Source organism: Nansenia antarctica (assembly GCF_963989245.1).
Source record: "Nansenia antarctica genome assembly, chromosome: 6".
Classification (NCBI taxonomy): Eukaryota; Metazoa; Chordata; class Actinopteri; order Argentiniformes; family Microstomatidae; genus Nansenia; species Nansenia antarctica.
The window spans coordinates 45722902-45738369 of NC_137676.1; the positions used below are offsets into that span (position 1 = coordinate 45722902).

At 41.5% G+C, this 15468-nt stretch overlaps 1 protein-coding gene across 3 annotated transcripts in view; it reads right to left on the minus strand.

The window, feature by feature from the left end:
• kif1b (kinesin family member 1B) overlaps window positions 1–15468 on the minus strand; it is a gene marked incomplete at both ends in the record, with an annotated part of 64632 nt that overhangs the window by 26779 nt on the left and 22385 nt on the right. For 2 of the 3 annotated variants that reach the window (XM_080533313.1, XM_080533314.1), the window contains 14 exons: window positions 1673–1745; window positions 2832–3012; window positions 3137–3220; window positions 3590–3696; window positions 4167–4246; window positions 6000–6075; window positions 6924–7003; window positions 8797–8930; window positions 11675–11817; window positions 11971–12049; window positions 13079–13154; window positions 13707–13772; window positions 13885–13962; window positions 14922–15033. In XM_080533313.1, the coding sequence (XP_080389439.1) occupies window positions 1673–1745; window positions 2832–3012; window positions 3137–3220; window positions 3590–3696; window positions 4167–4246; window positions 6000–6075; window positions 6924–7003; window positions 8797–8930; window positions 11675–11817; window positions 11971–12049; window positions 13079–13154; window positions 13707–13772; window positions 13885–13962; window positions 14922–15033 (1369 nt within the window). Of the gene's footprint in view, window positions 1–1672; window positions 1746–2831; window positions 3013–3136; window positions 3221–3589; window positions 3697–4166; window positions 4247–5999; window positions 6076–6923; window positions 7004–8796; window positions 9009–10926; window positions 10969–11674; window positions 11818–11970; window positions 12050–13078; window positions 13155–13485; window positions 13504–13706; window positions 13773–13884; window positions 13963–14921; window positions 15034–15468 lie in introns of all 3 variants that reach the window. The other variant, XM_080533312.1, reaches the window with a different exon arrangement.

Consider the following 15468-nt stretch of genomic DNA (forward strand, 5'->3'; position numbering starts at 1 on the left):
GAGCTCACATACTTTAAATCAACCAATAGGCCAATATAATTCCCAATGTTGCATATTGATATTAAAAGTAAAGGTAAAGCATGACTATCATGATTAGAAACAAAATATCAACAAAAAGTGGGACAGATGTTGATCTGAGTTCGTTTGATACATTTCCTGATTTCCTCTTCATAATTGACATTTTGGGCACTTGAAAGCTGGATCCCAAACATGCTACAAAGGCATGCAAAATGTCAGAGGAATTTTGGAGCATTCCCCATTTGAAGTCCATGACACAGAAGATTTGGTTTAGAGGTGCTCTAGTATTAGCAGTGGGTTAGAAGACAAAAGGTGTTCTTGCAGTTTTATTGGAAAGCCAGTAGAGAGCGGACAGGCAGAAGTAAGGTTAAGTGTTAAAGCATCCACTACAAGAAAGATGTTAGTTGGAAGGAAATGCAGTTTCTCATTTTTGTAGACAAGGTACATTACAGATCACAACCAGCGGGAACAGATACTTCGAAAGGAAGTGGGTGACCATGTATCTGTGACTAGATCAGAGGCATAACAGGACATGTTTTATGTAGTGGGAGTCTGAATATCATACGTTTGTAGAATGTAGTATGTATTCTTGTAAACCCACCAGAGAATGAAAACGTTTTGTGATTGATGGATTAAAACCCAAGCTCTGATAACTGTGTTGAGCCATGCCCTCAGTGTGCTACACAGACACAGGTGAGGCTAGGATAAGGAAGGAGCAAGAGAAGTCAATGAGAAACCACATTGTCGCTAGCCTTCAAAAACTACAGCAGGAATCTTGGTTATCACAATGCATTGTACATATCAGCAACTGCATTGAAGAGCTGAGAACTCAAGAAAAACAGAGCAAAAACTAGAGTAGAAATCTAAACCAAGCAAATCGACAGCCACCTGAATGTTGACCAGAAAATCACTACAACTTAGTCTGGTATCGGAATTGAATAAGTTAAGAACACATGCTAAAAAGAACAAATAAACATAAACTGTGCAAAAGCACCAATTATATCAAATATTGACTAGCATGAGTTTTACAGATTATTTTTTAGCCAATATTAAGGTCAGTACCGCAGGGTTGAAGTTAAATTAGATTTACAGACAATTCTGCTATAAGATGCTGTTTTGCAAGGTTCAGTTCAAATCTAGAAGACACAAGAAGAGTGAAAATAAGGAGTTGGAGGGGGGAAAGCTTTACAATCCAATTCTCTCTGAATCAAATTGCTACAGCAAGTCAGTCGAAATCAGAAATCAAGGGTTAAATGCTCTTTCCTATCTCAAACCAGATCAAATAGATTCACACTTCCATGCAAGAGGAACAGACATGCGCTACAGTAGGAGTAAAAGTGCTTCTTACACACACAACAGAAGTATCTCAAAAGAGTAATAGTTTAGAGTGAGAAATTAGTGCTAGTCAGACTTCAACAGAGCAAGCGGGAAACAAACACCCGTCAAAATAAATTAACTATCCACATAGCTAAAGTACTTGGACTGACCATAGGAAAACCATGCTTTAACTTTGTATCCTGCAGTACATTTAACCCAATACTATTACAAAACTATTATAGGTATTTATGTGTCCCTCACAACATAATTAAGATACAGGTCAACATCCAGAGATCATCTTAAAGAATAGGCTGTTTCTTAATGGGTCAAGACTTACCAGTCTCTGCTGTTCCAGAAGTTGATCTGCTTCCTCTTTCTCTTTTTTGTATAAGATCTCCATCTCAGTCAGTCTAGATTAATAAAGTACCGCAAAATATACATGTGAAGAGAGACGCTTTTGGACTTTCTACCATTTAGACATCTAAAGTTGTATAGGATTCAAACAGACTTTACGGGCCCTATTATGCACTTAACTTGCCGTCTTAAGTCTTAATTAAGACGCACCGCCAGGTTAAGACCTACCGCCACCCTTATTATGCGCTTCATACGCGCTACTGCTATTATGCAGGTGTCGATAGGCGCCCACACATAAGACGTAATACTCCCGTGCATATATTACTCATTGTGGGAGTGTTCATATGTTAATGAAGTGCACTAGGCACCCCTGCTATTATGCGATCTGACTTTGCTCCTAGCGCTAAGAAGTGGTTTGAAAAGTTCTTAAGTTTAGACTTCATGCACGTTTTGAAACACGAGCGCGCCTCCGCGGTTTGCGCATGCATGTGGGCACACATTAACACGCACGTGGCTCCACGGCAAGACGTCAATTACGGTCACAGTATAAATGCTTTATTTCAGAAGGGAGAGGCCAGCGCTGTACAGTATGTTGCCTCCGCATACTGTGCACATACAGTACGAGCATGCCGTGCGTAATATAATGACATCAACATCTGTCATTCCTGCAGTCTTCCAGCGACCCCTCTGTAATACTTCTCAACTCACAAGCGGAGGTATTGCCGTGTTTATTCAGAAAATAATCATGCACGAGCTTGTTACTTTCTTCTGCAGAGAAGCGCGCTGACCTCCTTCTTAGGACTTCCATAATAGCATAGCGCTAATGACTCAACGCAGCCGGTTCTTAAAGGGAATGGCACCTGGCACGCTGATTGGGTTGATTGAGAAGACGCCCAAAACACACCCATGACTAATTTCTTTGCTTAGCGCCGGGTTTTAGGCGCCCACTACCACACGCATAATAGCAAAGTGGCCTTGACCACGCCTCCACGTCTTAAGTTTAGATCTACCGCCTCGTCTTATTGCTTAAGACTTATGAAGTGCATAATAGGGCCCTACAAGTTCATGGAGGCTCATTTGAGGCTTGAGATAATAAACAGCCTCTGAGATAATCAAGAGCTTATAAGCACTGGCTCCTGTACCTTTTCTCCATCTCCTGCTTCATGTCAATGCCCTGCTTCTCCAGCAGCTCTCTCTGGGCAAAGGTCCAGTCCACAGGCTCCACGGGGGTCTCTGCCGATGGAGTCTTCTCCCTCTCTGCCCTGGCCTGCTCTGGGTGGTTGAACCTGAACACATGGTTCTTCCCCATGATGATGCGATTTCCTGTGTCAAAGTGGCCAACACACACAGAGGAAACAAGTCATTCATTGAGCTTGAACATCAAGCTACAGGAGTTTCAGGATGTTTATCTTGAAAATGTCATAAAAACAACAGCACATGTACACACCTGAACGAAGCTGCACTGAAGTCCCAACACGTTTGCCATTAACATAGGTCTCCGATCCTTCACAAGGCACTAACATCACGACCACTGCAAAAACCATATCATATAAACATAGTTAAAGTTTGAATCCCTTCACCAGATAACTGATCACTCAGATAAGTCATCATGCCATTTATTGAATCAGCAAGGGGAATTGAATATAGATCAATAGAGTCAACATGAGGTAGGCTTCAAAGTGTGACTGTTTATTTTTGGAAAGTTATATCTACTGTGGCATCCATCCCGAAAATGGCTGCCCTATACTTTAGGGTACATTTACAAGATCTGGTAAGTAATTTACAGCATTGGCACCAACACGTGCATGGTGCATCCCCAGTTTGGCGCACAAAAACACACACACACAGCACCAACAGCACTCCACTGATTTACAGTGACTGAAGCTGCATGGTGTCTCACCGTCTCCGCTGGCATTCCTATCACTGCAGAAGATGCAGTGCTCCTCTTTGATGTGGGCTCCACTCAGAACGATGTCCTGACGTCTCTCAGCGTCTGCCTGGCCCACCCTGCAGCACAAGAGAGGCCATTTTAGAAAGAGCCAAGAGCCTCATGCGCCGCAGCCTCATGGGCAGTCATTTTAGGAAATGTGAGACAAGTCAATCCCTAAGGAAAAGGCTGCCACGTACAAAACCTTGCCTGCGACATGAGGTATCACCCTCCATGTCTTTCATCTAGGTTCTTGCCACATGACTCTCACCCTAAGGGACTGAGGTAACTAAATACTTTATAGAAAGTCTACTCGGTGTACAGACAGGAGAAGAAAGCGACTTGACTCAAGACAATAAAACTCACTGGTGATGACATATCACCTTTCTTTGACGTTAAAAGCCCTTCTGGCTGTATATAAAAACCCAGAAAAAGTATAGTACTGTAAGTGTTTTAGAGAGCTAAAGCTCCATTCGGCTTAAACTTTTCTAGCACCCTTTAGTACAGTACACACTATTGTATTCTAGTCTACGGTCCTCCAGCTATTTACCTTGTGATTCCATCTTTGATGTAATACAGCAGACACTCTGACATCAGTGGGTCCTCATTCAAGTTCACCAGGTGAGGGGTCTACAGAGACAGAATGTTGAAGGATGATTTGACCAGTGAAACAGGTGAAGATCACACACATTTTCAGCGGTCTGAAACTCTTGGTCCAGTAATATGTTATATTTATAGAGATATATGTTATATTATATAACTAGCAAAAACATACAGGAAATCAGCTCTAGAACTGTGAAGTTCTCATACAGGAAGTGAAAAGGTACAATATAAACGGACAAAAGGAAAAGGAAGTGAAAAGGTAATATAAACAAAATCCTTTCCATAAAATGTTGAATGTGTAGTTTCATAACGCACACTACTAGAATACATCAATGCTAAGTACCACTGAGCCACCAACCTTCTTTGGGGAAAATACTCCATTAAAGTCTGCAAAGAGATCACAAGGCCTCTCTACGAAAGGCTAATCAATGGAGAGGCAGCAGGTGAAAGGAAAGAACATGGATGGAGGAGAAAGTGTGAGTGAAATGAAAAAGAAAAACATGCAAAAGAAAAATCATAGTAGGAGAGGGTCAAATCATATGATATAGGGCATCAGATGCATAGGGGATATCACATGTGATATTTTGTGATCACATTTTATGATAATAAAAAGTGATATTATATATCACAGTCAGGTTTGTAAGTCTGATGGGAAGATTATGAATGGTTCTGTTTTCTGTCTAAGATCATGACTCCACTGACAAGAGAATTTTGACGCACTTGTTGGTCTTTTTATTCCTAGCCTATGAATGAATGAATGAATGGTCTTTATTGTCATTGATATAGTACAGGTACCAAACAACGACATTTGGGAGGGGGGGCTCCCCTGGTGCTAGGAAAAAAAAAACTAAAAACAAGAAGGGAAAAGAGCTGGTTTACATAAATAAAGGCTATGTACACTATCCACTATACTATACTATACAAATAAAACACTGTGCTGTACTCTATGCTATGCTATACCTATTCTAACATTTCCTATTCTCTGAACCTTATGTACGATGTATGAATTGGCAGGGCAGACTGAAGGAGGAAGGGGAGTGCAGAGGTGCACTGCACAGATTCAACCACTCTTCTATGAGCCCCATCTCTACAACATGAATCAGTCGAGAGAGCTCATGGAGGAGTGAAACAGGGACAACTGAAAGTTCAGTCCCTATATAGAGATAAAAGGGATAGGCTATGATCTTGACATCAAGCTACGATACAATTGCAGTCATTTGAATAGCATGACTACATGCAGAAGCCTGAGTTAAAGGTCTGACTCATGTAAAGGGCACATAATAAGAAATTCTGAATTGCTATAAGGTTTCTTCACATAATCAGGTCTCATAGTAAATGGGACACTACCTATCTACCAACTCTATAACGTCATGCTACAGCTATGTCACAAAAATGATCTGTAGCTATAACGTGGATTGTCTAGTGGGGGAAGAGTCAAGAATCAGTTCATTATTGATTCCACAAACCTTTGGAGTTGGAAAACAATCAAAACCCTCAGCAAACAAGGGCTTCTAAATATTATTGTATGGAGGGAGGCGATAAGAATGGAATGGGAAGAAAAATATAATTAAAAACGTTTAAATGTATTAACAAGTGACGGTTTAGGGAAAGTCCTATAGGACATGACAACTCATGGAGGAAAGTAGTGATGTGGTCTCCAAGGATGGTAAAAAGGACAAGGGTAGACTACCATGGGGAAATAGATAGCTGTAGCCATCAGCATCTGTGTGTAAAGTTGAGGTTACGGCATGCCCTGAACTCTTTTAAAGAGTCCATTTACCTTTTTAGGAGAGAAGACACCCAGAGTGCCCCCATCCTCACGGATAGCCACACCCATCTCTGCCAGCAAGGCCTCCCTAGGAGAGAAGATGTTAGAAAAATATAGTTATTACTTATCACATTGGTAAGGGTAGTTCTATTCTGTACAGTGACGAATATGTTAGATACGTAGATGTTTTTATACCATCAACATGGTTAATGGTTCCTATCATCCTAGATAACTAGATCAAATAGTGTTTCCCATTAATTACCTAGACTGTGGCAGCCCGCCACACATAGTCTAACTTGTCCGTATTGCCCTTTAATGCCCCCTAAAATATTTGGCTTTTCTAGTTTTGCCTTACATGGTATTTGTTATGGGCTAATGCAAGAGGGATCTCATCTCTATGGGGCTAACAGATGAGGAGTCTAGAGAGGTTAGTGGGTGGTAGGAAACCTAGGACCTGTGGAGAGACTGGTACCGACAGGCACCAGCAGTGCCCACTGAACAGACAGTCAGGGTGTTGATAATGACAACAGAGAAAGAATAGCAGACACCGAGAAAGGGATAAAAGACTGCGGAGCACATTGAAACAAGAGGAGAGAGGGAGATGAATGTATGAGTACGGAGAGAGAGCCAGACAGAGAAAATTGGTAAAGTGAGAGGGCAACGGATAGAGGTGAGAAGAAAGAACAAGAGCTGAGATGAGTGAGACGAAACTGACCAAGACGACTGGTGAAAGAAACAAGTGGAGAGACAACAAAGAGGAGTATACAGAAAGGAATAAAGAGAACGGTAGTGAGACACTTTACGAGTATAGAGAGACAAGGTGAGAGAGGAAGACAAAAACACGGTCTATCTGAGGGAGACATAGGAACACAAATGAGACCATGATTAAAAGTGTTACATTTGCGGACGGTGTTATGGCCCAATCCTCTTACTGACCTCTCCATGCGGATAGCCTCAGTCTTCCGCAGCTTCTCTTCCCAGGTCTCATTGAGCTCGGCAATGATCTTTTCTGATTCCTGAACACAGATGGTGTGTAAGGAAAATGTTTAGTTAGCATGCCGTAACCTATTGTGTGACACAACCCTGATGAACTTGAAATACCTTTACTTCAACTACTAAGACATCTTGGTCTCCTTCTCAATAGGCTCAGTAATAATAATCAGTAATACAAAAGGCGTTATGATGTTATATGTTATATACCTATGCAAATTATAGCCTGTGCTAGCACTGAGAGATATGCAATTGGAGCTTCACAGTCACAATAACAGGAAACCTTCATCAAGTTCTGAATTCCTACCCTTTGTTGATAACAAGGGTGGAAAAAAGGTAACTGCTATCGCTGTGGTATTGGGCTTGCTTTGCTACAATGGGCTAGCACAGTGTTGGTCTAGCATACTGTAAGTGTAAGATGATATACTGTAGCATTAGTTTAACTTTAATGTGGACAGTCTGTCTTATTTACACAAAGGCCTTGCGGTCAGAGTGTCAAGACCTAAGTGGGGGGTCAAATGCCCAAACCAAGGAAATCTGCTGCCTGCTTCCTGCCTAGTACTATTGTGTTAATCTCATTGTTCTGAGGGCTCGCTCACAGCCATCTGTCCAAGCAAGCAGGCCACTAAGCTCAGTTCTATCCTTTCTAAAGGGTTAACACCCCTACCGTCTGTTGAAGAGGACATAGATATTGTTCCCTGGTTAAGCAAATGACTAATTCCATGATATCCTAGCAGCAATTTATGTTGAGGTTTGTGCATGCAATTTGGCTGGGGCAGGATCTTATTTTGACTTTTTAAAGTTTTCATTGTAAGTATTTGTATTATCATTGTATAATACTGACAGTAATATCTTCTACAGTATCTTGACCTCATGTTGAACCAAGTGTAGCCTTGACTGAGTCAGAGGGAGGAGACCAAGTGATGAGTGTCTTGGTATCCTCTTATTTCAGGCCATAAAATGGCCATTTTCTCCATAATGATAAGATTAATACATTGAAAGGTCTGAAGACAGAAGCTTTTTTATAACAAATTGTTTCATCTTCAGACGCAAGGCATATTAAACCCAAACAAATACTTATTATGGACTAATGTCCAACATGGCAATACTTGCTATTGTCAACTGCAACTTTAACTAAAGGCTGAATGATAGAATGACCAACTTTTAATTGTTCTAATATGAACACACATTGTGTTCTCAGGATATTTTCTTAAGCTTCACACCTAATGGCCACAAATACTAGATCTATTTTCTCCCCATCTGCGTCGGCACCTGACGTCATTGGGTGACAGACAGACTGGGCACCATGGTAGCCATGGAAACTGCAGTTCGTAATGGCTGCAGTTTGCCAGCCTATGTGCTCCATTGTCAACAGTGAAAGAGGGTGAGTGTGACAGCAATAGAGAGAGAGAGAGTGAGAGAGAAGCGATATAAAAAGAGATGAAGATTCATAGCATGAAAGGAAGATATTTTGAAGGCATCCTACCTTCACTAAAATAAAGAAATCTTGATGTCAAACTTAACATTTCCTTTAACAGAATCGGGTTTGTTTACAAACTGATATTCCACAATGACACTCATATTACGTCCCTGCATTCTTCTATGGTTGGGCAAGCTACAACTATTCTCCCCCTCTATTACACTAGGCTAGATACTTTCAGGGACTACATTTATTTGGTATAAATAAAGTAAGAGTGCAGGGGGAATGATGAGATGTGAATAGATTGTTCTAGGTTGCCTGAAACACCCACACAAACAGATGACAATCTATTTCAAGTTAAGATTGGATGACTGGTGGCTTGAACCTGGGGTACTGTACCTTGAGCCTCTCGATGGCCTCTTCCCCTCCTGGGGTGGACATGATGCGCTCCTGAATGCTGGTGACAGACTGCAGGCCCACCTGGCTGCAGAGCGAGCCAGAGGATGGGGAGGCTGTCAGGGAGCCAATAGGGGCTGTGGAGAAATGGCCAGGGCGTTGGTTCTCTGAGGCTAGCAAGTATCTATGCTTATTGTTGTGTATGTCTTTCAGGTCTGAACCAACAAGAGGAGAGAGAGTGGGAGGCCCAGGAAAGGGAGGAGAATCACAAAATGACAGAGACAAGGAGAACAGGGGAAGAGGGAAAAGGGATAGGGAAAGAGAGGAGGACAAAGAGGAGGAAAGACCAGTGTAAGACACACATTGGCACATCAAAGGATTAAGACAGACACACAGCAAAATGGTTAGTTACACAGGGTAGCAGTTTTCACTCCAGGTGGTTCAAAAGCTACAGGATATTTGGCCAGTTACTATGTAGAATTATCTGCCTTTCTAATGAACTTCCTGTATGCCATGCCAATTAGCTTGGTTTCTGTAAGTAAAAAAAGGTTTCCTAAAAAACATGTATTGTTCATATATATTTAATGGTGCTTAAAATACAAGTATTTTGCTTCGGATAGCCTTCATAGTCTTCAGAAACACATTTTATACTACAGTACAAACTTTGGCAAACAAACAAAGATTTTTACACCTAATTAATTATTAAAGTGGAGAATTCAAAATATGCATTTAAAATGCACTTGAATTTAACATTTGATCAATAAAGAATAATCAGGGATAACATCATAAAGTCCTATTATGGATATAAGGTGCACAACCATTGTTATTTTCTAGAACTCCCCCAAATTATACATCTGTGTGAAAACTGCTATCATTGTACCAACTGGAGGAAGGGAGGGAGGGAGGGGGAGGCTGCAAGAAGGCTGGGAGGGATGAGGGTGGAATGAAAGTCTGGAGGTGGTAGAGATGGAGTCACATGCTGCCAAAGTTCAGGCTGCAGTATAATGAGAGTCACTTCAACTTACCCCATACACAAGAACAAGCACACAAATACACACACAGGCCTTTCTAAATGTCAAAATGGCCTCAGGGGCATATCATGTGACTAAGAGTGTGCCCTCTAAACGTAAAATGAGGCCAGATTTAGGCCACAGGGTCTCTCAAAGCAATAATGACTTAGTATCCTCGGATTTGAGTTAGATTACAGTCGAATTTCAATGACAGGACACTTGGTGATATAACTAGATAATTTAGTAATTTGAGTTCCATGCAAGAAATTTGTACAATTCATATAATGCAGAGGAGTGCATCAAGGTTCAGTTCTTACACCACTTAATTAAAGGCACTTAATGACAGTTTGAAGCAGCCAAATGTTTGTGTTTTGATGTATACAAGACCTCCCAGACACCTAATGCCACTAGGCCTCCATTCTTATGTTGTTCCGTGGAGTTTACAAGGAATGTGTAGAACCAGGCAAAGAGGATAGAACAGAGGGAAAGGTAGGGCGTTTGGGAATATAGCTACAACAAACCTATGCTAGCTAGTAATACTCGAACTGGGTTTGGATCAAAACACAGTAAATATCTCTAGCCTCTAGACTGGCTACTTAGAAATGAGTGAAAATGCACCTTTGCGCCTGTAGCTCAGAGTTTCATTTTCAGAACTTAGTAGCATTCTAAAGTCTTGAACATTGTCAATGTCACCTGCAATGGATAATCAGTAAAACAACACAAGCTTCACCGGCAAGAAAAAAATATACAAAACGTGGGTTAAGGATCCAAATAGTAAGTAATGATGTGGGTGTGGGGAAAAACAGACACAATATTCAGATGGCTTAAAAGAGGTTAATGCATTTCAGATATTCACTAGTGCCTTGCAAGATTTTGGATTTATGCCTCACCCCCATCATTCGAACAAATCAAATTAATGCAAGCGCAAACGCATGCTGACCTACTGGCATGCCGACCCTTTCAAAATTGGCATGTTTTCTGGGATTATGTTTAGCTTTAGCATTTACATGCAAAGCTGGGGAGGCTTATTTATTAAACGGGAAAGGGGGGCAAAAGCAATAGATAGCCATCCGTGGCAGGGCAGAGAGCGCGAAATATGGTGTTCCACCACTCATATACACACATTTGCTTCCACTTCCAGGGCAATCATCCCCCACAGGGTCAACTGAAGGGAAGCAGGAGAAGATGAGAAGGGTCAGAGGTGACAGGTCAGAGGGCAGACTAGTAGAGGAAGTTGACTGGGAGAAAACAGTTACAAACAATTCTGACTGGGCTGAATGAAATGTACAGGTAAATGAAGATGAAAACTCAGATAAGATATGTTGCAGGTAATTAGGCATGCACTATTACTCATGAAGGTATTAATGGGATGGTGTATTGTCTCCATTTCACCTAATGGCCACTATCTATATATGCCTGCGCAGCTAATGGAGTATGGAACTGTAACATAATCTTTAGACCACCAAATACGTTGCATATGAGGCATGTGAACATAAGCTTGTTGAACGTTTTAATGGACATTGTAGGTCTTAACTTTGTGTGTGTGTGTGTGTGTGTGTGTGTGTGTTTTCATGCTCATCTGTTTAATGTTTATAATTTATCCAATTGTCATGCCAAGTCAACCATACTATGTGAAAAGTGATGAGATGGCACATTAATTATTATGTCTAGTTTGGCACTACTAGGCACTAGTATGAGTAACACAATGGACATAAAGATGGATGAATTAAAGAAATTAGATCAGAGGGAAGAGAAGAAAAGAAGAGAGAGATGTTGCCAGCTTGTGTTGGGCCACTGAGAGAATGAGCAGCCTGAAATGTTCGCCATGTGGCCTCTGCAACTGCAGGGGGCGCCGTGTTGCGGACACTTACTGTCCAGGATGTCGCCCAGGCCCTGGGCACGCAGCAATTCCTTCAGTCGCGTCACCTCGTCCTTCAGGTCACGCACCAGTCTATTGTTGGGGTCCTCGTTGATGACGGCGTTGCACTTGATCTGCTTGGCCCGGTCAGCGTAGCTGTTGAAGGTTTGAGGTTGGCAGGAGAAATGTTTGTCAAATTCACTGGGCTTGAGAACTCTTGATGATTTCAGTACTGCAATGCCCTAAATGTGTTCACTGAAATTGCAAGGAGGCCTTCTTTGAAGCAAATGAGCAAACAGGGACACTTACCGGAGTGTGCTAAGGGTTTCGTCATAGTTGATGTCTGCAGGACTGAGGGCGGCCACCATGGCTGTTCTGGAGTTTCCTCCTGCGGGAGAAAAGAGAGGAGAGATCAAAGGGTCATTCACATGACACACTGTGTACACATCCCTGTGGCAGGACACAGCGGATCTATACGAAGGTGAAACAGCTCCAGCTCAGATTTTCAGTCAAAATTCACAAGACCAAATTCTATAGGCTACAGCTTTGGGAAAGAATATAGAGAATACAGTTTTACTGTTACTCATTGCTAGACAGATGGGGCCAATTCTGTACGATTTGTTGCAGTTTCCTCAAAAATAAGTTAAAATTGAACAAACTTGTGTTTTTTCACATGTTTATTCATTTCATGTACCGGTACAACTGTACAGAACAAACAAATAACATTGAAACACAGAAATGTGGGATTCAGATCAGGACTCATTGCTGCCCGCTCAGGAGTAGTCCAGTGTTTCATTCTGGGTGCTTTTGGACTACTCTGGGGAGGTCAGCGATGAGTCCTGATCTGAATCTCATTGAAAATCTATGGTGTGATCTAAAAACAGCAGTTGGTCAAAGGGACCTTTAACCCGGTTAGCAGCTAAAGAGTGGAAAGAGTGGAGCAAATTGTTAGTAGAAAGCTCACTGATGTCTACAAGATATGTTTTAAGGTAGTAATGTTTGCCAAAGGCTGTGCAACTAAATACTAGCTCTTGGGTGCCATTGCTACCGTCAAGGGCAGGGTTTTTCAAGCTAAAAATGCTTAATTATGGTATGTTATGCAACTTTATATAGTATTTCCTTTGCTTGAATTGATGAATTGGACATGTGTACTGAGTACATGTGCACTGAGTCTGAGTAGAGAAGGGGAGGGGTCTACTTGTCTACTTATGTTGAAATACAGTTTGCTGGCAGTGCAGTTCTTAAAGTGGCATGGAGTAATATCCAATCTTTTTTTGTCATATTACAGGATACAGATGTTTTCATCTTCACCGCCAGCCAGGCATATGCAATTTGTCAAACAGTTTACATACATTAGTGTCACAAGATATTTTAATGTATTTCAATATATATCATTTACATGATTCATGTTTCTTACCAAGGTTCTCTCTTAGCAGCCATGTCAGAACTGAGTCCCTGTAGGGGATGAAGTCAGTCTTCTTCTTCTTCTTACTCTGTGGCATACAAAAACAGATGTTAGGCGGGATAAAAATAAATACAAATGTTTAGTCATTGAAGATCTATCAAATGGACCCAATACTACCGGGGATGAGTAATGGGAGTGGTAGGGAATGGAATGAGAGTCGATTGGAAAAAAGGACTACATCTTCACAGTAAGTGCAGTAGTGATGAAAATGAATTGGGGCCTAAAATTGTGCCAAAAACAAATACAATATTGATTTGTTAAAAGGCTTAGGGTGAGTGATTTCAAAAGTGATACCAACTTTGCACAGGAACAAAACCGTGGCTAATTGTGGTTAATGATTGAACCGTCAAAGATTTTACCTTGCTGGGACCGTTATCCTGGATAGGCAAGCATTACCAGGGAAAGAGAGAAAGCAGGGCAGACAACGTTACAGCATGCACACCACACACAACCCCCCCCTCCACACACACACACACACACACACACACACACACTGGCTGAAGTGGAGAAGGATAGAGAAAGGAGGGATGAGAAGGAAAGAGAAAAGAGGGATCAGCAATCAAAAGAAAGAAAGACTCACCACTTCAGCCAAGGCAGATATGACCTTCCCTAACGTGGTCAGAGATTTGTTGATATTTGCCCCCTCCTGAAACCACAGGGAAAATGTTTGTTAGAATGAACACTAGTCATGGATATATAGTCATGGATATATTGCTATAGAGTATGATCAAGCCTTGGTGACTATGGGAGAGTCCTACCTTTAGTCTGGTGCCTGTAGCTCCGGTGGAGTCAGCTCGCTCACTGCCCGCCAAGTCCACCAGGCTGACTTTGCTGACCTGGAGAAAAATACATGTTGATGATGCACCACAGGACTGATTGTTAACAAACAATTGGTTGGATAATCTAACAATATGTAGAGAAATGTTGTCATCATTATAACATTGACAATGTTGAGAAAAAGCCAGGCGGACACTGTGATTTTCACAAATGCAGGCAATTCCGTGTTGTCTCATACTGCAAGACAAATTCTCCATGGCACGCTGTCTTGGTGGTACTATTCTTAAAAAAGTATTTGAAACGATCATTATACTTTTCGCTAGATATATCAAAAAGGCAGCTTTGATTCTGTCAGTGCTCCACATATTTCATATAGAATTATAATGTATTATGTTGCTATTCTTCTACAAGTATGGTCCCGAGCGCAACCTGTGTGTTTCCAGTATCCTGGATTCTCCTTAGTTGACTTTCTTATATCTCCCCATGGCACCTCACACTGCACTAGTAGAAAGGAGCGAAGACCCAGCGTTCAAATCGGACATGACCTCTTCATGCCGCAGATGACTCATGTTCACAGCCGATATGACAGTCTAAATCAAAAAGTATCTCTCTGTCATAGTCGATGGGAACAAAGAGATCTGAGACTTGCAAGTAAAGCCTCAAAATGTGTTGAGTTTAATCTCTCCGTTCACAACTAGCTTCCATTCATTCAAACAGGCGCATAAATAATGCGTGACAGCACCCTGCGTCACAACTGCGACCCAGTCTTAAAGGGCCCTAACCAACCTACACTATACAAGCATGCTTGGTGAATTATGTCATTGTCTCTACATAGCGTCCGCTACATCCCTACAATAGCCATTGTCTGTCTACTGACAGAGTGTCATTTGTATCTCCACAATCAGAGGAAATGTGGGAGGTCAGATTCCATAGGGTCTTTTCTTTCCAAAGTTCACCACCAGGCCACACTTTTAAGAGTTTGGGGTTATGGCGCAGTCTGGGACTATGCTCCTCTCACCTTCTCCATGGTGAGGTCTGTCCCACTGTCGTGTTTCTTCTGTGTGAAGAGGATAGTGAAAACTGCGTGGGACCTACTGCTGGTCTCATTCATGTTGGTGGCAGCCACCGTCCTATAACACACATGAGGAGACATCTTAACATGGCATTAACTTCAACTGTTATTACTTAATATTGATACTACTCATACTACACAGGGTCAGACATGTTTACAGGGGAAGTTAGATGCAACGACATTCAATATTGGATATTGATTTTTTTTTCTGTGAAATGTAATGACTTTCCATTTTGATAGATTTTTTGAAGGTCAGACTTTGAGTTAAGTACATTTGTATTTTCAAGCAACTACAAAATATGTCTGAAATATAAATCCTGTAGTATACATTCATAATATTAAAGTTTGACAATTTTAATGGGCATCAAGCTTAAAGGCTGCTCAAATGGAACCCACAAGGATTAACTCTTACAGCACAGAGGTGGGCAATTCTGAGAGGCACCACAGACACACAGACACACACACAGTGGAATAGACACTGGACAGAGATGGG